Source organism: Priapulus caudatus, unplaced genomic scaffold (assembly GCF_000485595.1).
Source record: "Priapulus caudatus unplaced genomic scaffold, Priapulus_caudatus-5.0.1 Scaffold158, whole genome shotgun sequence".
In the NCBI taxonomy this organism is placed as follows: domain Eukaryota; kingdom Metazoa; phylum Priapulida; class Priapulimorpha; order Priapulimorphida; family Priapulidae; genus Priapulus; species Priapulus caudatus.
This window is the reverse complement of record NW_014577219.1, coordinates 346,330-372,449: the sequence shown is the minus strand read 5'-3', so window position 1 is coordinate 372,449 and position 26,120 is coordinate 346,330. Positions and strand designations below refer to the sequence as shown.

The 26,120-nt window shown below is 42.6% G+C and overlaps 2 protein-coding genes across 2 annotated transcripts in view; both read right to left on the bottom strand.

Moving 5' to 3' along the window:
• The window catches only part of LOC106806409 (MOB kinase activator 3B-like), a 29,984-nt gene extending 26,210 nt beyond the window's left edge, over nt 1–3,774 (bottom strand). Inside the window, exon 1 of the mRNA XM_014808335.1 lies at nt 3,703–3,774. Within this exon, the coding sequence (XP_014663821.1) occupies nt 3,703–3,747 (45 nt within the window). The 5' untranslated portion in view covers nt 3,748–3,774. The remainder of the gene's footprint in view (nt 1–3,702) is intronic.
• An 8,800-nt stretch (nt 3,775–12,574) lies between these two features.
• The window catches only part of LOC106806404, a 23,796-nt gene continuing 10,250 nt past the window's right edge, over nt 12,575–26,120 (bottom strand). The window contains exons 3-4 of the mRNA XM_014808328.1: nt 15,091–15,269; nt 12,575–14,471 (exon numbers count right to left, since the gene is read on the bottom strand). Of these exons, the coding sequence (XP_014663814.1) occupies nt 14,394–14,471; nt 15,091–15,269 (257 nt within the window). The 3' untranslated portion in view covers nt 12,575–14,393. The remainder of the gene's footprint in view (nt 14,472–15,090; nt 15,270–26,120) is intronic.

Genomic DNA, 26,120 nt, shown 5'->3' with positions numbered 1-26,120 from the left:
CTAATTTAAGTTGAACATTTCTGGGCTGAGTCTTACGTACAAAAAATTATATATACATATTTACAATATAATATTATATGGAACAGTAGAACAAAAATCACAATATGTCTAATAAGGTATAAAGTAACAACACAAGAGGCCAACGCAGCAATATAATATAATAATATAATACCATAACCAATTACAACACATTACGATTAGACAAATTTTATAAACGTTTGACATTACAAGATATGATTGATTATAGATGATGTTTACATATATACATGACATGATCAGATGATTACAGCACATACAAACCATAAACAATACCCGACGTAATATCTATCTACAATACATGACGATATATATTACGTTACAATACATGCCATGATATTGACCAATTATTACTACATAAGACATTACAAGACATGATGATATTAATATTTACAATACTAAACGGCTATGACATTAACGACACATTGTAAAACATTCACGATAAGGTTATAATTTACAAAAACATTACGTTACGTTACATTACTTTACAATACAATACCATACTGTAACATATGTATATATACAAATATCGTTTCGTATGTATGAAACACCGGATAGACATATCCAATGCCTGTTTACAAAAAAAATAAATAGAATATAGATATAATTTGATATTTATATGCATACCTTACTTATATAAAATATCTTCAATTTAATACAATAGTTTTTAGTAGTTTACGTATATTTATTAATAAGAAACTACTTAAGATTAAATTTAAAGAAATTCAGATTGTTTACTTTTATAGAGCATAGTCCCGATAAGCTTGTCAACGCAAATTGATTGAACGGGTGGGTTAAAGAAGCCGTATTAGTGGCAGACGATTCAATTAAGAGAACAATAAAACAACGCGAGCGCGCAATGAGAAATAAATTAATGCTATATTGGCGTGATGATCGTAACTATGTGTTCACTAATAAAGAAGTGGGCGGCGAATAGCGATGCTGTCAGCCGCCTAATTTGCGATCAATAAACTTGCGTAGGCTATTTATTTAGATAATTATTGACTGATAGCGGACGTAAACGGCAAAACGTCAATCCACGTGCATCCAGTAACGACGTTCTATTCTAACGGCTGCTCAGAGGCGCAAGATACGCGGGTACCTACAATGTAAAAAAGGTACGCATAATAAAGGTATGCAGTGATATCGTTCATGATCTGAAGCCCGTTGTTAGAAAGAAAAGTAGCCGTGACATCAGTTCTAACATTAACTTTGTCTCGTAGACTGTCGACAAATACATCGTACGCGTGTAGAGTTAATCATCGTTCGCATACGCACTATAGGGATTAGAGGTGCGAACCACGAAACAACGTCAATGTCAAGACTAATTTGGTTTCGGACAACGAGCGCCTGAAAATCTACACAGCCTTAGCATCCTCCACATTTTACTAAATTAAATTAGAACCCGCATCAGCTTTTTTAATTATTGTCAGCGTAGTTAGCGCGTTACTAATCCCTATATACTCATATACAGACGATAATACAGACGACGGAAAAGTAAAGCCTGCATGCGCCTTGATTCTATAGCTGTCGTACATTATTTTATCTGTCTGGTTCATTACTGACGCGATGCTCACAGGTAATCCGTCAGGTTTTCTACGTGCGTCCGGATGGCTCGGGAAAGTATAAACGCAGGTGCGGGAAATGTAGTAGCCATTACGGAGAGATTTTAGATTTTGAGGCGGTAGGCTACACACGCGTAATTACACGGTTAGCGCCGTCGAGACGTCGTCATCGGCCGTCAGAAATGCCACACGCGGACGTCGTTGGGTTTTTTTTCGTCGATATTACTGGAAAACTGATGAAAACGGCGACCCGCTATACGTGTCGTCCACTTTTTTTTATTTACCGTATTTTTTCAGCTAATGTCCAGAGAAAATTTGGCAGACGTGCAACTGCATGAATCTTAAAAATAAGCACATGCGTTATTGTTAATATCTTTCATTTTGAACCTCAGACTGCAGACTCCCTCATTTTGCTGCAGACTCCATCTTTTAGAGGGTAGGGAGTCTACGTGAGACTCCCGTGTTCAAAAGTTAATTGCTACCCCTGTGTAATGACAAAGCGGAGGTACTGTATAATTCCATGTTTAGTTACCACACCAAGTAAGTTTGTATGCAATGATCGATGGTTTATGGTTGCCCGGTTAAGGTTAGGGCCATAGGTTAAAGCAGAACATTTCTATAAAGTTTGAGATTGCGTTATGAGCAATTAATTATAATTAATTATAATTATGATACTTATTTGATCATAAAAACTATACACGCCTACTTAATTCTATTATCAGACATAAGCTTTATTTAAAAAATGCAGTATTGCCATGACACCATGCGAATGTGTAAACAGTACTGTATGAACGAACCCAGTTTGAAATGCAGATTTTTCACTCACCACGCTAGCGCTAAAACTATTTCAATCTGAATGTATTGTGTATCTGAATGTGGCTGTCAATATTGGCTGCACACTTGTTTGCATTTGATAATCGAACTTTTTTGGCCAAATTATAGCAATTTGAGTTCGAGTTTACAGTAGTGGGCTAAAGCCAATACGTTTATTTAACCAGCCTGGATCATTTTGATTGTACCGCCAGCCATTAAAGGCTTTTTGTTAGAAAATCATAGCAAGGCATGTTGGCATTGACCATTGTTGCCAAGTTGAGCTCATAGGGTCTATGTCCCCCAGGGTACTGCTGGAACGTACCCTGGGTATGGTCCGGTATACCGGAACGTACCCTGGTAACTATTTGATACGGTTAGGGTAAGGGTTAGGGTTAGGGAGTAGGCGTAGATGACTCCCTAGACTCGTTAGTGGAGTAGGCGAGGTACGGTCCGACATATTAGATAGTACCAGGGTACGTTCCAGTATACTGGGCCGTACCCAGGGTACGTTCCGGCGATTACAGCCCTATAGACCGAAGGACCGATAGACCGAAGGCCCAATAGACCGAAGGTTTATTCGAATATGCAGTTACACGTCCGGAATTGGTCGCCTATCCTCCAGGCTACGCATCCAGACAGCCACTGATGCCGTATTCGAACGTGAATATGCCGCACATCCACCAAATAAATCATATGATGCCACTATAAACCATATATATGCCCTAATCCTAACCCTAACCCTTTGCAATATTCGGTCTATCGGACCTTCGGTCTATCGGACCTTCGGTCTATCGGACCTTCGGTCTATCGGACCTTCGGTCTATCGGACCTTCGGTCTATCGGACCTTCGGTCTATAGCAGGGCTGCCCCCGTTCCGGCAGTACACTGGGGACATAGACCCTCTCAGCCCAAGTATTGAAGTAAGAATAAGAAAAAGATTCATCACCGGATGCATTGTGTAGCCCCATTTGCGTGCGAAGGGCTACAACTTGCATTGTTAAGTCATTGTTAAGTCAGGCTACTATTACTACTACTAGTACTATTAATATTATATTATTGTTAGGCTTCCGATATGACGTTTGGAAACTATGTCACAGTATGTGTTATTTCATTCTACACACCCATCATGTTCATGTTGTTGTAGGCTTAGTTACTAATTTGTACCACGGTGTTTGTTCGTTTATAACGGCCACAAGTGTTTCAGGTTAAACAGTACCTAATAATATTTCTGTTTTTTAACCCAACAAACGATGAAATATATGTACTATAAGATAGAAACAATACGTACCCTTCCTTTTTCGAAAAATGCAATAAACGGGGACGCCATCTCCATGTTCCTTCCTGTTTAATTTCCCCGCGGGGTGGCGGCACTTGCACAGGCAACGCTAATTTATTTCACACTTGGAGACGCCATTTTATTGGTCGCGCACACCACCTAACGACGTCTGTAATAAATAACGCAACCCATGATCTGGAACGTACCTCTAATGCTAATATGTCGGAGCAACGGTCCTTCAAACTTGACATATTCAAATCAGGTCTGTCATGATCGACTTTCGATTAAAACTCGAGTTTTTTTTAAACAATCTATGCAATAAGTATTTTGACATGTAGTTTGACATGTTTTGACAACAGGAATGCATACGAGCTATACGTAGTCCTACATATGAACTCTCGGTGTTCTTTCTTTTTCGGGCGCTACGGCGAGCCGTTCAATTTAGTAGTCAGCAGGATTATGGATACTCAGAGCAAGATTTCAAGATTTTCAAGATTTCTATATTTTTATTTGTGCTAAACGGATAAATCAGACAGTGGAAAAATTAAAAAGTTGTAACTTTGTTATTATAATGCATAGGTATGGCGAAAAGACCTTGCGGTCATCTAGTCAGCCATACACGTCATTAGTTAAAGTACATAAATTATTACATTCCAAGACACGATGTTGAATGATATTAGCAATACATGATTTGATCTGATGACAACAGCACACACAATCCATCACAATACACAACGTTGTACTACGTACAATACACAACGTTATATTATATTATTATACATGACATGACATTATAAAACAATACAACACATTACGATTAGACAAATTTTATAAAACGTATGACATTACAAGATATGATGATATAGGATGTTTACATATATACATGCCATGATCAGATGATTACAACACATACAAACCATAACAATACCCGACGTAATACTATCTACAATACATGACGATATATTAAGTTACAATACATGCCATGATATGACAATATACTACATAAGACATTACAAGACATGATGATATATAATATTTACAATACATAACGTGGTATAACATTATGACACATTGTAAAACCATACGATAGGTTATAATTACAAAAACATTACGTACGTTACATTACTTTACAATACCATACCATATGTATACATATGTATATATACAATATGTTCTTATGTATGAAACACCGGATAGACTTTATACAATGCTGTGCAAAATAAATATCATATAGATATAATTTGATATTTATATGCATACCTTACTTATATAAAATATCTTCAATTTAATACAATAGTGTTTAGTAGTTTAACGTCATATTTGATTAATAAGACGAAACTACTTAAGATTAAATTTAAAAGAATTCAGATTGTTTACTTTTATAGAGCATAGTCCCGATAAGCTTGTCAACGCAAAATTGATTGAACGGGTGGGTTAAAGAAGCCCGTATTAGTGGCAGACGATTCAATTAAGAGAACAATAAAACAACGCGAGCGCGCAATGAGGAATAAATTAATGCTATATTGGCGTGATGATCGTAACTATGTGTTCACTAATAAAGAAGTGGGCGGCGAATAGCGATGCTGTCAGCCGCCTAATTTGCGATCAATAAACTTGCGTAGGCTATTTATTTAGATAATTATTGACTGATAGCGGACGTAAACGCAAAACGTCAATCCACGTGCATCCAGTAACGACGTTCTATTCTAACGGCTGCTCAAGAGCGCAAGATACGCGGGTACACTAACTGTTAAAACAGATACGCATAATAAAGGCAGTGATAATCGTTCATGATCTGAGCCCGTTGTCAGAAAAAAAAAGTAGCCTTGACTTCAGTCCTAACATTAACTTTGTCTCGTAGACTGTCGACAAATACATCGTACGCGTGTAGAGTTTAATCATCGTTCTCATACGCACTAGGTGATTAGAGGTGCGAACCAACGAAAACAACGTCAATGTCGAAGACTAATTTGGTTTCGGACAACGAGCGCCCTGAAAATCTACACAGCCTTAGCATCCTCCAGCACATTTACTAAATTAAATTAGAACCCGCATCAGCTTTTTTAAATTATTGTCAGCGTAGTTAGCGCGTTACTAATGCCCTATATACTCATATACAGACGATAATACAGACACGGAAAAGTAAAGCCTGCGCCTTCATTCTATAGCTGTCGTACATTATTTTATCTGTCTGGTTCATTACTGACGCGATGCTCACAGGTAATCCGTCAGGTTTTCTACGTGCGTCCGGATGCTGCGGGAAAGTATAAACGCAGGTGCGGGAAATGTAGTAGCCATTACGGAGAGATTTAAGATTTTTGAGGCGGTAGGCTACACACGCGTAATTACACGGTTAGCGGCCGTCGAGACGTCGTCAATCGGGCCGTCAGAAATGCCCACACGCGGACGTCGTTGTTTTTTTTCGTCGATATTACTGGAAAACTGCATGAACAGCGAACCCGCTATACTGTCGTCCACTTTTTTTTATCTCTGGCTATCGTCGCCCGTGTCTCGCTGTTTTGGTGTGTGTGTGTGTGGTGTGTGTGTGTGTGTGTGTGTGTGTGTGTGTGTGTGTGCTGTGTGGTGGTGGTGTGTGTGTATGTGTCTGTGTGTGTGTGTTACTGTGTGTGTGTTGTGTGTGTGGGGGAGGGGCGTGTGTGTGTGCGTGCGTGTGTGTGTGTGTGTGGTTGTGTGTTGTGTGTGTGTGTGTGTGGTGCGTGCGTGCGTGCGCGCGCGCGTGTCACGTGTGTGTGTGTCTGTACGTGGTGTTGTGTGTGTGTGTGTGTGTGTCGTGCGTGCGTTGTGTGTGCGTGCGCTCGCGCGCGTGTGTGCATGTTATGTTTTTTATTATTCACAAGATCAATACCTGAGATATGGTTTAAGAGCTGCCGGCCAGCAATATGCAGTAATGATGAGCAGTAGCGCGCAAGCCCCAGCTCTTTACTATTATATATATATTATTATTATACTATTCTTATTATTATTTATTATTATTATTATATTATACAATTATATATATAATATATATATATATATATATATATATTATATATTATATATAGCGCTCTAACGTGCTGGCTCTATTGCATGCGCTTCTACTTGAAGAGTTGCAGTCATGCATGGAGCGCTCAATTCTTGCGGCCTTCGCTCGGTATATTAGCCACGTATCTAAGAAGATAGAAGCTCTCACGCGACCGCTTTAAACGTGAAAACTCAAGCGCGAAAACTTTACGGTGATTGATCGTAACAATAATATATATATATAGACATGGGAAGCTGCCTACCGTACGGACTTTCCTATTTAACGAAATGGCGAGTATATACTAGGGCAATGACGTCATAGCACGGACCGTTAATCACAATAATCACGGCAATACACTAGAAAAAGTTCGTGGTACAGATGTGCGTGTCGTCATCTACATCTGTATATACACGGCCCGCGTTTGCGAAATCTGCAAGCCATGAAGGCCATGCCAGCCCTAGCAATATATGCAATGTGTAAACGAGAGAGAAATGCATGAATCGTTCGCTGCACGCGGATCTGTTTGCAGCGGTGTGATGCCGCTGCATGCATATACGAATAAATCACCTGTCAAATCACATGTCGAACATCATGAACCGCTTCGATGGCGGCTGACAGATGGGAAACATCTATAGTATCGCCTTGCGTGTAACGCCATCTTTCAGCGGTGCGTACACAGCGTTCTGTGTCACCAACCGTCGGTCGGTTCCTCACCGACCATAACCCTAACATCAGCGGTGGGTTGGCCGTCACGTGCCGAACGTATGAGCGAAATTCCATAATAAATAAGTGAAAGTGTGTTGCGCGCGCGCGCGCGTGTGTGTGTGTGTGTGTGTGTGTGTGTGTGTGTGTGTGTGTGTGTGTGTGTGTGTGGTGTGTGTGTGTGCGTGTGTGCATGTGTGTGTGCATGCGCGTGTGTGTGCGTGTGCATGCGTGTGCTTGCGTAGGCGCGAGTGTGCATGCGTGCGCGTGTGCGCGTGTGCATGCGTGTGCTTGCGTATGCGCGCGTGTGCTTAGTGTGCGTGCGCGTGTGCATGCGTGTGCTTGCGTATGCGCGCGTGTGTCATTAGTGTGCGTGCGCGCGTGCATGTGTGTGCGCTGTGTGTGCGTGCATGTGTGTGCGCGTGTGTGTGCGTGCATGTGTTAGCGCGTGTGCATGCGTGTGCGCGTGTGTGAATGCGTGCATGGTGCGCGTATGAAGCAAATGAAACGTCGCTCCATCCCCGCCCTAATATACTGTTCTCCGGCTTGGGGATCAACGAGAAGCTAATCATCGTGTCAGCGCACTTTTCTCTGTCCCGAGTTGGAAAAAAAACACACCCGATGATCATTCCACGTCAGACTGCGTGAGTGACGGATAATGCGCTGCGGAACAATTTCGCGCGATATCTATTTAAGAAGTTTCTTTTCCCCCTGAGTAATTCCGATGAGGTCACCGCTGTCTTTAATCAAGGGGTTGCCGCGACAGCATGCAGCTTCACTCACATACGAGAGATTCTGCCAAAATGGGGAGTGTTGACGGGGTGGGTAAATAATCAGTCAGTGACGAGGGGAGAGTCGAACGAAAGCGGACGCAACCAATAACCAATACTTCGGCCCCTTCGCATGATTGTCCAGTAGATGCATGAGTAAGCGTGTGATCATCAATTCTTAACAACCCCCGCAAAAACAGAAAAAAAGAAGAACACGAGTTCATAACTTAATACATTATATTTTACAAAGGTCCTGTAAGGTAACATCTAATACATATTTGTGGAAGTTTCTCTGTTGTCTGTTCTCGATTCAAATGAATATGGGCCACTCTAGATACGTCCAAGGGTGGCAATTAGATGTAACTTTGGCCACATTGCCACATGGGCACATTGGATTTGACCTCCGAAGTCATCTGACGTCGCAAAAGTGTCGCATTACGTCACTAGTGCATATCTATTTCAGAAACGGAGCTAACAGCGATTGAAGCAGCGGACGCTGATTTTTAAAAAATGCGAAATGTTAGGTTATATTTTAAATGAGGCATGCGCGTTATTGCATAGTTATATAATCAACAAATACTGAAAAAAATATGAAATGTTCAATCTGCGCAAAATTTTACGTGCATGTGTAGTGTGATATCATAGCTTCAGAGTTTGCGTTTATACACGCGAATGAACCAAGGCAATGAAAAATTGAAGGAGGAAATTGTGCAAACAAAATAACTCGTTCCCCGAGAGAGTACCGGAGTCGCGCAAGAGTAAAACAGAACGGGAAGTACGCTCTCGTTTACAGCTTCTAAGGCGTGTTCTAGCTACACGACAGATCAGCCAAGCGACGCGAATATGCACAACAAGGTTTAGAGTGCTCCGTTTGATCGTATCACGTGTAAAGCGACTGTATTCTGGTTTCCAAGCTGCCTTCTCCCACTACTGCACGCTACACGCAAAATGACCAGATACCCGCTGCGCATGCAGGCCTATACCGCTTATGTATATTTTATAGGCAAAAAAACCGGCAGGATTTCTTGGCGGGTTTGAAGAGACAAAATCCTTTTGGCTCTAGCGGCGCAAATACGTAAAAGTTCTACTCCGCGAACAACTGTTCCGCATCGCATCGTTGAGAGGGCATGCATGAGTGAGTCACTAGCTATAGCGGAGCATGACGTCGCTTGATGTTCCCATCTTCTGCGCTCTTCTTCTCCCATTTAGACCATACTCATCTCCCCTTTATACACGCGGGGCTGTCGGTTCCCGTTCATGATTTATGAGTGGTCGTGGAAACAAGGGTGGAAAAGGGAATAATGACAAATATATCATATTTATCATATAATATATATATATATAATATATATATATATATATCATATATATATATATATATTTATATATAGTATATATTAATATATATATAATAATAATATCATATATATATCATATACAGTCAGATATATATATAATATATATATTATATATATTTATTTATTTATTTATCATATTTGATATCATAATATCATATTTGTCATTATTCACATGCCCTGGTTGGAAGCATATGTAGAATCGCCCGTATAGCGCCCGTTCAAAACTATTAACGTGGCGATAATTGAGCCGTGATAACATGTGTGATGTTTATTACGTGATGATTTTACTGCAGTCGTTCGACGCACGTCGACAACGTTCGCTCGCAGTGAAATCATCGTGCATATTCCCAGTGACATAATAATGTTATTATAATGATATGATAGTTTTTCCTCCGCGTTTCATCGTGCTCTAGTACAAGTGAGACCATGCACACTATGCCCTTTAGCAATGCCTAATGCACCTCTGGTGAACTGCGTCAATTCGATATTATATTAAAATATGATAATCTCTCTGTGAACAGCAATGGCGCATTTATTATAGCGCGTGTTAGGTTGTGAACCGAGTCTATAATAGGCAGTCAGACACAGACGATCGAGTACGAAGGTCCCTATAGCTATACATGCAGAGCTTCTCTCTCGCTGGCTCTCTATCTTTATCTATATAGTATATATATATATATATATATATCTATTTCCTTCTCTCTATCTCGCTCTCTCTCTCTCTCTCTCTCTCTCTCTCCTCTCGTCTCGCTCTCTCTCTCTCTCTCTCTCTCTCTCTCTCTCTCTCTCTCTCTATATATATTATATATCCCTCCTCTCTCCTCCCTCTCTTCTCCTCTCTCTCTCTCTCTGCTCTCCTCTCGTCCGGTGATATATTGCACAGAGAAGTGATGCATGAAAGTTTTTCGAATCACTCAGGTTTGTTTTTCTCACTAGCTCTAAACTCTGCCTTATATTCGGCCTGTCGCTATCGGTGATTATCTGGCTTGACCACGGGGATCACTGATATATATACTGTTCCTTCATATTGGCGGCGAAGGACATTCAACCATCCGGGCTGCGGGCTGTGTTCCTTGTGATCACCGAGAGCCCATACATCATGTACGATTTTGTATTTGATGTTTCGAGCATTAGCTGCGTTTTGTGGATTCGGCATATTGCAGTCTGGGAATCACAAGCACGCAGGTGTACCAAGAATGAATCAGCAAACCGGAGATGATGTAGTAGAAGATTTACTATTTAAAACAGAAGATGACGCGCGCAAAGATTTTCTCTTCGATTGAATACAAATAATCACCCGATACTGACAGACACTTTTTCTATAACCCGCACAACCACACGCGAGTCAAGTTATCACATCCTGTCCAAAGTTATTCTAAAAAAATGACCTGGGTTCTCTTTCAAACAAGCTTCCTATTTGGTTTCACGTACTAACCGTCCACTATTCGACTGAGAAAAGATTTTCAACTTGCGAAATTTTTTTTGCAAACTTCTTAACGGCGAACAGATCCCAAATTGCATTACTGATATACACAGCTCACATTCGTGTTAATTGAATAATTACATGCATCTCTGTCCGCCTTCTGACTATCTTCTACGACATGATTTCAAACGTTTGTTACTCCGGCTTTGTCCGCATCGCAACCTAAGTGTTCATCGATTCTGAATCCAGTATAGACTGTGTAGAAATCTATAGTGTAGACTGACGTCTCATTACGTACATCCAGCAAGCGATGGAATTACAAAGGATGCAGGGCAAGAGTTATAATGTAGCGGGGATGAGGAGTGTTGCTCACTGCGTGCACAACGAGCCCCCGATAGCCCGCCACTGTTTTCTTATCCCTTGGTTGTTTTGTTAGTGAGTACCGGAGTGTGTAGTGACCTAGAGACGAAATGTAAGCGAACTTGAGATGAAAATCAATTAAAAAGAATTAATAGCTAACGGGAAAAGCCGTAGCCGTCTGAGCCACACTACACTGAAATCTTTTTCGATAAAATTTGATCATGTCGATTGATGCTGTTGATTGACTAGAGCGCTCGGGCTATCTGCTGAACCGTAGTACATAGGTTATATATATATATATATATATATATATATATATATAATTATATATAGTATATGTGTATTATCGATTAACATCACGCATATATACGCTTTACTTGTTATATGAATGCTATACAGAAAATCAATAAATTCTACACGTCTATTTCGTGCCGTAAATTGCGCATTATATCAATCAGAAACCGCGAATTAATTATGCAAAACGCGAAATTATTTTTTGCAATTAATATGCACACGTGTGTGTGTGTGATCGCATTATTCGAGACACGAAACTGACGAAAGTACTTGGCGTGTAGTCCATCCTAACAAATTAAAAAATTCTACTTTTTGATGTACAGGAAAAGGAAGCATTGAACCCTGAAACACGACCTCGAAACATATAACAATCTATATTGAATTTCAGGGAAACAGTAATTCTGATCGTAAACATTTTAATAATAGACCATGTTAGTTATTGCGCCTAGTTTAACGCTATATGCAACCAAATATGGACGCCGTTCACAGTTGGCTCATTATCTTATCGGATTAAATAAATATCACAGGGAAGTTGATAAGATTAGCGAGAAGATTTGACAAAATGCAATAAATAATAACGAGTCGCAGAGCAACAGAGCTATAGAGCTAATGTCCTAATCGTACTGGGCAATAGAGCTCGGGCTAGCTGGCTGATTATGCTATGAGTATGCTACGCGCGTTGGGTCAATATAACAAGATTACTTACAAGCGCGTTTCAATAATGCAAGCAGAAAACACGGTCTGAATAGAGAAATATGGGCTCGACGTGCATATAATTATGAGTTTTTTTTTAATTAATAAAAACGTGTAAATTATTAGCCACGTGATTATATATATAGATATACAGAGATAATAATATATATATATAGCCCTATATATATATAGAGAGAGGGGTGTGTTACATATTGTATACAAATTATATACGATATATATAAAAGCACAATCAAACATCGTATTTTTAATCTTACAAGGTAAACAATAAATTTATTGCACTACTTTAAACGAACGACAATATGCGAACGATTTCAGGACGAGTAAAACGCAACGCTCAATTGTACATAGAACAGTGAGAATAAAATAATACTGTCACGGGTATTATAAATACACACCTAGGATTCAACGACTCAATCCAACCATGCATTTACACTCAAAGACTGACGAAGAATGTAATCCATATCAATGTACGAAATCATGTATCATATACCGAATCACGAATGCATCGGGATGGGGTGGCACTGGCAGCAAAATTACGAACCTCCCCCTAAACAAGACACTCTATTGTAAATGTGCTCAGGACCGACAAACGCATAGATGTTTAATTGAAATCGGACGCGGACAGTTAAATGTACAATGCGAAAAGTTGAAATATATCTAGATAAGGGTCTCCCGCCGTGGGAAATACCACGAATAGCTATCTGACATCGCAAGTCTAAACATCATAGCATTTTGAATATGCTTTGAGTATTTATATGTAGTAGTACATGATTTACATATACGAGTTTTGTGCAAAAGTTTTGAGATTCTAGACTCACGATCGTATGAAGTACTTATGATGATTCTACGAACGACTCGCCGAAACACCTGAATAAACTATACGCTTGATTTTCTAGTATCCGTATGTGTACGTCGTTGAGTTTGAAAAAGTCCCTTAAATGTGAAGGTGTTTGAAATAACGAAACTGTGCTATACAGGGAAATATAAGTAGAAATAAACAGTCGGAATATATAATATGCAGGCAATATGCTTAAAATTTTCAAAGTAGTGTTATAATAAACAGACTAAATATTTAATGGATAGACTTTGTGCACGCCAATACGATTTCACGCATATCTGTACATGGCTTAAAATTCTGTAAAGTTGTAAAATTTTAGGGACTGGGCAACTTTGTACAAGACAGAAAACATTATATAAAACGCATGTATGCCCCACGCAGAGGGTAAAACCTGCATCATAGGGCATCATATATATATCTATCATCATATGATCATATCATATTATATCTCATGTTATACATAGAGCATGTTATCATGTCATAGTCTCATATTTCGCCCGGGGCAAATAGGACTAACAGCAATCTATTGCGTTGATCGTCAGGTGAAGCTGTTATATAAAAATTTATCATTGCACAATCTTGCCACACCTCACAACTAACTGGCATTGTTCCAGCGGTCGGACGGGTTTCGCACAAACTGCACACCCGCAATATTTGGTAAATTCTGGTCGCGTCTCTTGACACAATGTTGATGCCCACTTGCCATTACCTATATTATTTATCACTCAATATCGTATGAACGAGGCAGATGTTCCAGTGCATGCGCATGCACAATTGCAAGTAATCTGTAAACACAGGGGCGCTCCGAATTGTCACATAATCGTTTATTAATGCGCAAGTACTTATACTGTTTCAAATTTATCAGAAGTGAATAATGACAATGAATATTTGAATGAATAATTTGTGATTATTCCCCCCTGATGTCATGAATCGTTAGATATCGGGCACCAAGTGCAAAATCCCTCGGATTTTGCTCGTACATCAAGATTTAAAAAATCTCAACCAGCTAATAACACTTCGCCGAGTTTTACCGCCCTCCTGCCTTTTAGTTCATACTCACTGGCGAATTTCAAGTGTGCTATTGAAGCTTGCTTCAATGATCGAAAGTTGCGTCTAAGGACGCAAGTATTCAACACACGCTATGCATGTCTGAAGGATGTTAGTCACGCGCCGAGTGTCATGGACTATCGAACGCGCATGCGCGCATCACGAAAATATTGCGTCACGTTGCGCAGAACGACGAAAAAACGAGACATAGGCAACCCGTCAGTATGCTAAGCCGGGTTGATATTGCACCAAGCTGGAAAGAAGGGAAAAATGACTTTATTACATATAGAAAAATAATACTTCGTACTTATGCGTCAAACGAAACATGGTGATTCGTGTGAACATGAGACAGTGACATAAAATATTTTATCACACATGGGATAGAAATTAAATTAACCTTTCGATACTCTCCCATCCCACACGCCGATACAAACACACCTACCCTCACGCGCTACTGTCTTATGCACACGCACGCACCCACGCACGCTTATCCGCACACAATCTCACGCGCACGCACGCACGCACACACGCCCCCAACCGATGATTTTACACAATACTGACAATATATCGTTACGTAGTAGTTGCATATGTCTTCACTGTGTCAACTGCTGTTTTATGCACACGCACGCACCCACGCACGCTCATCCGCACACAATCTCACGCGCACGCACGCACGCACACACGCCCCCACTCGATGATTTTACACAATATACTGACAATATATCGTTACGTAGTAGTATGTCTTCACTGTGTCAACTGCTGTTTTGTGCACACGCATGCACCCACGCACACCCATCCGCACACAATTTCACATGAACGCACGCACACACGCCCCCACTGGATGATTTTACACAATACTGACTACACAATACCGTTACGTAGTAGTTGCAGAGGTCTCCACTGCAGCATTCCATGCACTCCCAGGCGTTGTACCACTTGCGATGACAGCGATCTCTAGTCGCGTTAAGACGCACATCGCACCCCGTTGTCGTCGAACAACCTTTACTAATGTAATACTGTCTCACCGTCACCTGTCGCCAGTCTGGAACAACTTTAAAACAGAACGCTGCGGGTTGTTATAAGTTCACTGCCCATGACCGGATTAAGCTAGTACGGGGCCTAGCTGTAAGCACATGTTATAAAGTGGCCCTAAATTTAAGACAAATATTAATACACAAATATAACTTAAAATCGTTTAGTTTCGTAATAGATTTTCTGACAAACAAACTCTGCCAGCACTCATTATCGTATCAAGCTTACGTGTATGCTAAAATAAAAAAAGTTGAAAAAACTTAACTATTAGATAGTTCATGATATTACGGGGCCCCTAAAACCGCGGGGCCCGTAGCAAATGCTACTTTTGCTACTATTGTTAATCCTGTAATGTCACTGCCACGTAGTTAGCCACAAGCCACACATTAGCGTTATATCAAGAGGAGGTAATAATACAAACATGTATGATTCGCTCTTGGTTATATGTGTAATGACGTTTGTCTCGCAGCCTGGTTGGGCACATAGGTACACATTATAAATTTTGATCAATGTATATAGCAGAAAGTAGTCAAGATTCCGTGGAATATCGACTTTGTTTGTTTGGCACGATCTTGGTTAGCACTCTTATCCACAATATTAGACACCAACGTTCATATGTTAGCTTTTTCAGTCAGATATTTGAACCATGAATATTAAATTTAAAGTTTAAAATTATAAAGCGTTTAAAGAGGTTTTCCCACGCAAAGATATATATAATATATATATTTATATATATATATATATTTATTTATATAGGGCCTATATATATGAAGCTAACATTGAAATCAATGCTTTATTAATTAATTAATAGAAATCCACGGAGTTTTGCCAGCAGTTTTCTTTCTGTCTTAATATTTAATCATAGGCGTGACGTGTCTTAGTATATTTACGATAACGCAAACTTCGAGCAAAACGCTGTCGACTGCCGTTTATTAATAAAGAAAGTATTGATGTTAATCATACTTAATGTTAATTTATGTTTAAACTTGATGTTAATTTAATGACTATCTGATAATGATGCGTATGAGTGTGAATAGTGACGTACAGATAAGCATCGCTACTATCTCGCACCCCAAGCCCTTGGAGACTCAAGTTTCAAGAAGAGTAATAGAGCGAAGCGGCCTGTGATAAAAGAGCGAATCGCTTTGGTAAAGAAGCGCTGTGGTAAAATAGCGAGCGAAGCTGCTTTGCTCTTTTACCACAGACCGCTTCGCCTTTTTATTTTGCGTATGCGCGCGTGTGCATTAGTGTGCGTGCGCGCGTGCATGTGTGTGCGCGTGTGTGCGTGCATGTGTGTGCGCGTGTGTGTGCGTGCATGTGTTAGCGCGTGTGCATGCGTGTGCGCGTGTGTGAATGCGTGCATGTGCGCGTATGGAAGCAAATGAAACGTCGCTCCATCCCCGCGCCTAATATACTGTTCCCCGGCTTGGGGAATCAACGAGGAGCCAATAATCGTGTCAGCGCACTTTTTCTGTCCCGAGTTGGAAAAAAAACACCCCCGATGATCCATTCCACGTCAGACTGCGTGAGTGACGGATAATGCGCTTGCGGACAATTTCGCGCGATATCTATTTAAGAAGTTTCTTTTCCCCCTGAGTAATTCCGATGAGGTCCCCGCTGTCTTTAATCAAGGGGTTGCCGCGACAGCATGCAGCTTCACTCACATACGAGAGAATCTGCCAAAATGGGGAGTGATGACGGGGGGTGGGTAAATAATCAGTCAGTGACGAGGGGAGAGTCGAACGAAAGCGGACGCAACCATAACCAATACTTTGGCCCCTTCGCATGATTGTCCAGTAGATGCATGAGTAAGCGTGTGATCATCAATTCTTAACAACCCCTGCAAAAACAGAAAAAAAAGAAGAACACGAGTTCATAACTTAATACATTGTATTTTACAAAAGTCCTGTAAGGTAACATCTAATACATATTTGTGGAAGTTTCTCTGTTTGTCAGTTCTCGATTCAAATGAATATGGGCCACTCTAGATACGTCCAAGGGTGGCAATTAGATGTAACTTTGGTCACATTGCCACATGGGCACATTGGATTTGACCTCCGAAGTCATCTGACGTCGCAAAAGTGTCACATTACGTCACTAGTGCATATCTATTTCAGAAACGGAGCTACAGCGATCGAAGCAGCGGACGCTGATTTTTAATAAAAATGCGAAAATGTTAGGTTATATTTTAAATGAGGCATGCGCGTTATTGCATAGTTATATAATCAACAATACTGAAAAAAATATGAAATGTTCAATCTGCGCAAAATTTTACGTGCATGTGTAGTGTGATATCATAGCTTCAGAGTTTGCGTTTATACACGCGAATGAACCAAGGCAATGAAAAATTGAAGGAGGAAATTGTGCAAACAAAATAACTCGTTCCCCGAGAGAGTACCGGAGTCGCGCAAGAGTAAAACAGAACGGGAAGTACGCTCCGTCTTACAGCTTCTAAGGCGTGTTCTAGCTACACGACAGATCAGCCAAGCGACGCGAATATGCACAACAAGGGTTTTAGAGTGCTCCGTTTGATCGTATCACGTGTAAGCGACTGTATTCTGGTTTCCAGCTGCCTTCTCCCACTACTGCACGCTACACGCAAAATGACCAGATACCCGCTGCGCATGCAGGCCTATACCGCTCATGTATATTTTATAGGCAAAAAAACCGGCAGGATTTCTTGGCTGGTTCGACCGAGACAAAATCTTTTTGGCTCTAGCGGCGCAAATACGTAAAAGTTCAACTCCGCGACGAACAACTGTTCCGCATCGCATCGTTGAGAGGGCATGCATGAGTGAGTCACTAGCTATAGCGGAGCATGACGTCGCTTGATGTTCCCATCCTCTGCGCTCAGAGATGTACTTATACTGTTTCAAATTTATAAAGGAATAATGACAATGAATATTTGAATGAATTAAATTTTGTGATTATTCTCCCCTGATGATCATGAATTCGCTTAGATATCGGGCATTAAGCTGCAAAATCCCTCGGATTTCGCGTCGTGACGTTCAAGATTTAAAAAATCTCAACCAGCTATAACACTTGCGCCGAGTTTTAACCGCGCCTTCCTGCCTTTTAGTTCATACTCACTGCGAATTCAAGTGTGCTATTGAAGCTTGCCTTCAAGTGGATCGAAAGTTGCGTCTAAGGACGAAGTATTCAACACACGCTATGTCATGTCTGAAGGATGGTTAGTCACGCGCCGAGTGTCGGACTATCGAACGCGCATTCCCGACATCGACGAAAATATTGCGCGTCACGTTGCGAGAGCGAAGACGAAAAAACGAGACATAGGAACCCCGTGCCAGTATGCTAAAGCCCGGGTTGATATTGCAGCCAGCTGAAAAGAAGGAGAAATGACTTTATTACACATAGAAGAGAATAATTACTTTTCATAACTTATGCGTCAAACGAAAACATGGTGATTCGTGTGACATGAGAAGTGACATAATAAATATTGTTATTCACACAATGGATAGAATTAAATTACTTTTTCGTATATCTCCAATCCCAACAACCACGAGTACACAACACATCCTATCCGCTCACTGCGCTACTGTCTGTATTGCAGCTACGCCACGCACACCACGCAGCGCTTATCCGCACACAAATCTCAAGCGCACGCAGACGCACGCACCAACCACGCCCCCAACCGATGATTTTACACATACTGACAATATATTCGTTAAGTAGTAGTTGCATTATGTCCTTCACGTGTCACTGCTGTTTTTATTTGCACACGCAGCGCACGTCCACGCACTGCTCATCCGCACACAATCACGCGCGACGACGCCAGAGACGGGCGAAGCACGACCCATCAGTGATTTTTGACACAAGTATACTGACAATATGATCGGTTACGTTAGTAGTTGATGGTCGTTTTACTGTGGTGCAGCTGCTGGTGGTGTTGCGACACGCGACGTGCACCGGGACGGCACAGCAGTCGGCGCACACAATTTCATCATGAACACAGCACACATGACGCCCACTGTGATTTTACACAATACTGACTAACATATACGCGGTTACGTAGGAGTGCAGAGTCTCCACTGCAGCATTCCCTGCACTCCAGGCGTTTACAACTTGCGATGACAGCGATGTCTCTGGTCGCGTTAAGACGGCACATCGCACCCCCGGTTGTCGTCGAACACTTTACTAATGTAATACTGTCTCACGTCACCTGTGCGCAGTCTGGAAGCAACTTTAAAAGAAGAAGCGCGGGCGGGTTGTTATAAGTTCACTGCCACATGACCGGATAAGCTAGTAAAGGACCTAGGCTGTAAGGCGACGATGTTAGTAGAAGTGGGCCCTAAATTTAAAGACAAATATTATAAATACACAAATGATAGACTAAAATCGTTTTAGTTCGTAATGATTTTTCTGACAAACCAAACTTCTGGCCAGCACCCATTATCGTATCAACTTACGTGTATCTAAAATTAAAAAAAGTTGAACAAAATTTAGTATAAATAGTTATGATATTACGGGGCTCTAAAACGCGGGGCCGTAGCAAATGCTACTTTTGCTACGATTGTTAATGCTGTATGGTCACTGAGAGTGTTAGCCAGCAAGGCCATACATTAGCGTTATAGTTATATCAAAGAGGAGGTAAAAATGCAAACATGTAGTGATTTCGATTTGTTATATGTGTAATGACGTTGTCTCGCAAGCCTGGTTGGGCACATAGGTACACAGTAAATTTTGAGCAATTGTAATAATAGCAGAATAGTAAAAGATTCCGTGGAATATGTACTTTGTTTGTTTGGCAAGTCTGGTTACCGCTGCTTATCCAGGAACATTAGGAACGCCAAGTTCATATGTTAGCTTTTTTATAGTCAGATAATTTATTGAAAACCATGATATTAAATTTAAAGTTTAAATATTATAAAGCGTTTAAAGAGGTTTCCCACGCAAAGATATATATAGATGATCTATATATACATATATTATATAATATATATATATAATTTTTATTTATTTATATAGTATATATGAGATACATTGAAATCACATGCTTTATGTAATTAATTAAATAAGAAATCCACTGGAAGTTTGCCAGCATTTTTCTTTCTGTCTTAAATATTTAATCATAGGCGTGACGTGTATTAGTATATCTTTGCGAATAACGCATAACTGCGAGCAAACGCTTCGACTGCGTTATATTTGAATAAAAGAAAGTAATTGATGTTAATTCATACTTAATGTTTAATTTATGTTTAAACTTAATGTTAATTATGACTATCTGATAATGATTGCGCTATGAGTGTGAATAGTGACGTACAGATAAGGCATGCTATATCTCGCAGCCCCCAAGCGCTTGGAGACTCAAGTTTCAAGAAGAGTAAAAGAGCGAAGCGGCTGTGGATAAAAGAGCGAAATGCTTTGGTAAGAACGCTGTGTAAATAGGAAGCGAAGATTGCTTGCTCTTTACGCACAGGAACCGCTTCGCCTTTTTATTCTTATTGAAACTTGAGCCTCCAAGGGCCTGTGCTCGCACGTATGTAGCCCCCGATGAGGCTGCGCGACTGATTGTCTATACTGATGGTCTTCTAACCCTAGCACGACCGTTTATTGGAGCTAGCACGTATGCAGAGGCAGCTTGCTGCCTTGCTCGTATAATCTGTAAACGCCATTCGGTCGTCACGATTTTCGAATAGATAGCCTGCGTTAGATGTTTCAGGGCCGTAGGTTGAGCAATATTCCAGGGTGGGGGGGTGGGTTAATATTTCATTGACTCAACTGGTAAATGATGAGCGAACGGCGCAGCTTTGATCGACGTCGTAGGAGTGGTTGAGACAGGTTTCACGGGTAAGTGGAGCAGGTAAAAATCACGTTTTAGTGTTATTTACGATTATTACTAAGCTTATATTTTTAATTGTGCTGCCAAAATCTAGGGAGGCACTGCCCCCATTGCCCCCCCCCCCCCAAGTCTTACGCCTGTATACGTCACTAATGTTTCTTTCTTGACAAGGATAACTGGAAGGATATGTTAGCCAATAATGATGTGCGAACTCCTATGCAACTGGCTTGCCTGCGGGCTATAGAGGTTGTGATGGTGTATGGGCAAAGCCATTTGTTATCATAATTCGAGAAACCACGGTTCCTCGCAACGAAACCGGTTTCGTGGCTCAAAAACTAGTTTCTTGCTGCGAGGAAACCAACGGTTCTTGCGATGAAAGCTATGGTTTCGTGCACGAAAACCTGGTTTTCTAGCCCTATAACGCGCGGGTATTAGCTGGAATGCTAGTTCGTGAGCAAGAAATCTAGGTTTTCTGGGACCAAGAAATAGGTTCAGCAGAGAAACCGCAGATTTCAACGCGCCATTGGTGTATTCAATACTTCGAGAACCGACGGTTCCTCGACGAAACAAGGTTTTAGTTGGCTCACAAACGCTAGTTTCTTGCTCGAGATGCCATCGTTGCTTGCCATGAAACTAGGTTTCGTGCACGAACGCTGGTTTCTAGCCCTATATACCGCGTTATAGCTGGAATCTCTAGTTCGTGACAAGAAACTGTAGGGTTTGTGGGAGTAAAGAACTAGTTTTCAGCAGAGACCCACTTTCACGCGGCCATTTGTATCATAATTCGAGCAAAGCCACGGTTCTTCGCCACGAACAGGTTTCAGTGCTCCACAAAAACGTAGTTTCTTGCCATGAAACTAGTTATGGCATGAAACCTCGGTTTTCTAAGGCCTATAACCGCAGTTATAAAGCTGAATGCTTAGTATTGCTGAGCAAGAACTAGGTTATTTGGGAGGCAAGAACAACCACTTTCAACCGGCGGCACTTTTGTATGCATAAGGTTCGAGAACATAGTTATTCGAGCGACCGAAACCTAGTTCGTCGTTGCTAAGGCCCGTATCTAGTCTAGGATTTCGTGATCCGCGAGCGTGACCGTCAGCGTATTCAGCGCCACTCGGCCACTGGCTGCAGTAAATACTCTATATATCTAATGCCTGCGTGTGTTGGCAACTATGCCTCACTAGGGTCTGGCTGAAGGAAGGAAAGTGGCCCGAGGCGGGTAGCGTAGCCATCCCGCAACGTACAGCGGCTGGTACACGCACTGCACAGCGGGGTACAGCGCACGTACATCGCTGGTACCGGGCGGAGGGTCGCGGGGGTGGGCACGCGCGGGCACACACAGTAAGCGACGCACATGGCACGCACGTACAGCGGGCTACCACGAGCGTGCACGCGGGTACAGAGCGCACCGTGCACGCAGACGACGCGCGTGTGGCACGCGCGCCTGTACGTCGGGTACACCGCAGCGTACACTGGTACACAGCGCACCGGCTGCACGCAACGCGGGTACAACCAATTTTGTAATCATAATTCGAGAAAGCCCACGTTCCTCGCACGAAACCACAGGTTTCCGTGCTCACAAAAGCGGCTAGTTTTCTTGGCTCAAGAAATCCAGGTTTCTTGAGACCATGAAACTAGGTTTCGTGGCAGCGAAACCCTGGTTTCTAAGCGCTTATCAACCGCAGTTACTAGCTGCGAATTTACGTTCTCGCCTCGCGCGAAGAAAGCTAGTTTAGGAGCAGCGAGAAACCTAGAGTTCAGCGCAAGGAAACAGCTCACCTTTCAACCCGCGCCGATTTTTATCATAATTCGAGAAACCCACGAGTTCCCTCGGCACAGAAACCGCAGGTTTCGTCGCTCCAACCCGCCCCGCCCCCCAAAACACTAGCTTCTTGGCCATGAAACTAGGTTTCATGCATGAACTACCTGTTTCTAGGCCCATACACGCGACGTTATAGCTGGAACTCCTTAGTTTGCTTATCAAAGAACTAGGTTTGTCGGGAGCAAGAAACCACTTTTCAACCGCGCCATTTGTATCATAATTCCGAGAAAACATAGTTTCAGAGAAACTCAGTTTCGAGCGACGAAACCTAGTTTCGGGAGCGACGAAAACCTAGTTTGTCGAACGACCTACCGTGTTGCGCTAAGACTCCGCTAATCAGGATGCGTGATCCGCGCAGCGGTCCCGACCATCAGTGTGAAGTTCAAGCCCAACTCGGGGCCACTGCTCAGTAATAATACTATAGAAATAACACTACTAGTTAGGCTAATTAACTTATATATAATATGTATAATAAATAAATATGGCTCTGCTAGTTAAATGCTATTGAGAGTGTATCAGTCGCTGTATCTGCGTGTACCCGCGTGCCGTGCGTTGCACCGGCGTGTACGTGCGTGTACGCAGCGTGTTAACCGCGGTGCACGTGCGTGTACCAGGTGTACGTGCGTGTACGCTGCGCGTGACAGGCGCGTGCAACAGCGTGGTACTGCGTGGCACGTGCGTGTACCGTCGACGTGTCGCGTGCGTACCTCCGTGTACGTGCGTGTACGTGCGTGTACGTGGTGTGCCCAGGCGTGCACACGGCGGTGTACGCAGCGTGTCGTGGCGTGTAGCCGACGCTACAGGCGCGTGCACACGCGTGTACGTGGCGTGAGCGTGCGTGTACCCGCGTGCACGGTGCGTGTACGCCGCGTGTACGTGCGCTGTACGTGGCGTGTACGTGTGTGTGCCAGCGTGCACGTGCGTGTACCAGCGTGTAGCGTGCGTGTACACCCGCGTGCAGCTGTCGTGTACCAGGCGTGTAAGCGTGCGTGTACGCACGCTCGGGCACTTATTCCTTCCCTCAGCAACATTTTATTTTTCTATGAGAGCATAGGTGCCAGCAACAGCAGGCATTAATATATATAATAGAGTATTTACTGCAGCAGTGGCCTCGAGTGGCTGAAACTTACGGCCTGAGGTCAGCGCTCGGATCAACGAATCCTAGATACGGGCCTTAGCAACGACGAAACTAGGTTTCGTCGCTCGAGACTATGGTTTCTGCGCGAATGTATGGATACAAATGGTCGCGGTTGCAAAGTGTTTTCTTGGCTCCCAAGAACGCTAGTTTGCTTGGCTCAAGAAAACTAAGACTTCAGCTATAACTGCGTTATAGGGCTAGAAACGCAGGTTTCATGCCATGAAAACCTCCCAGTTTCATGGCAAGAAACTAGGTTTTGTGAGCAGCGAAACCTGGTTTCGTGGCAAAGGGAACCGTGGTTTCTCGAATTATGATACAAATGGCGCGTGAAGTGGGTTTCTTGCTGAAACGCTAGGTTCTTGGCTCCAAACCGTAGTTTCTTGCTCACACGAAACTAAGAATATCCAGCTAATAACCGCGTTATAGGGCTAGAACCAGGTTTCGTTGCACGAACCTAGTTTCACTGCAAGAACAGTGGGTTTCTCGAGCAAGAAACTAGTTGTTGCGTGAGCACGAAACTGGTTCGTGCGAGGATACCCGTGGTTTCTGGAATTATGATACAATGGCGCGGTGAAAGTGGGTTCTTGCATGAAACCTAGGTTCTTGCTCCCAAAACTAAGTGTTCTCTTGCTCACTGAAACTAAGATTCTGCAGCTATAACCGCGTATAGGGCTAGAAACGCAGGTTCGAGCCACGAAACCTAGTTTCATGGAAGAACCGTGGCTCTCTCGAGCAAGAAACTAGGTTTTTGTGAGCACGAAACCTGGTTCGTGGCGAGAACCGTGTTTCTCTGAATTATGATAGCAAATGGCGCGTTGAAAGTGGGTTTCTTGCTGAACCTAGCTTCTTGGTCGACAAAAGCCTAGTTTCTGCTCACGAAACTAAGATTCCAGCTATAACGCGCGTTATAGGGCTAGAAACCAGGTTTCGTGTTGCCACGAAACGTAGTTTCATGGCAAGAACCGTGGTTGCTCAGCGACAAGAAACTAGAGTTTTGTGAGGCACGAAAACCTGGTTTCGTGGCGAGGAACGCGTGGTTTCTCGAATTAGTGATAACAATGGCTTGCCATAAGATGGTGACGCGCATACCCGAATTACTACTACTACTGCTGAGAGGGTCTATGTCCCCAGGGTACTGCCGGAACGTTACCCTGTAAGGTCCGGTATACCGGCGACGTACCCTGGTACTATCTAATATGCCGGACCGTTCCTCGCGCTACTCCACTCAACGAGTCTAGGGAGTCGCTACGCCCTACTCTAACCCTAACCCAAACCCAACGCCTAACACGCTACACGCCTAAACCTAACCATATCAAATATTCACAGGGTACGTTCCGGTATAGATGGACCGTACCCAGGGTAGCGTCCGGCAGTACCTGGGGGCCATAGACCTATGAGCACGCCTACTAGATGTTTTACAGTTTCTTGCGCGTACAGACTCGGAATCTGAAGACATATGTAGCGCTAAAAACGTAATCACGTGTGAGGCTAGTGGCGTGAATATATTGTGACACCGGAACTAACGTGGGCTATTTACAGATCAGGCTATAATTAATGTAAGAATGTGAATGCGCTGCGCGGCAGCGAAGCACAACACAACGAACGCCCGTAGATCTCGACCTAACGCTCAATACTAGGGTCTATGTCTCCCGGGTACTGCCGAACGTACCCTGGGTAGGTCGCCCGGTATACCCGAAACGTACCGCCTGGTTAACTATCTAGCGTGATATGGTTAGGGTTTAGGGTTAGGTTAGGTTAGGGTTATGTTAGGGTTAGCGTTAGGGTTCGTGTTAGGGTTAGTGTTTAGGGTTAGGGTTAGGGAGTAATGGCGTATAGGCGAGTCAGGGCGTGTACAGGATATGTACCAGGGGGGGGGTCTACACCGTAACCCAAAGTTGGCGAGCACGCGAAGGGGGGGTCTGGGGCCTTTTTTCCCCCATAATCTTTTTAAAATTAGACGCCATCTTAGAAGCGTTTTTCTGCGCGAGCAGAGGGGGGGGGGGGGTCTCCGGACCCCCTGACGCCCCCCCCTGTACACGCCCCTGCAACTCCGTAGACTCGTTTAATCGGGTAGGCCGAGGTACGGTCCGGCATATTAGATAGTAGTATT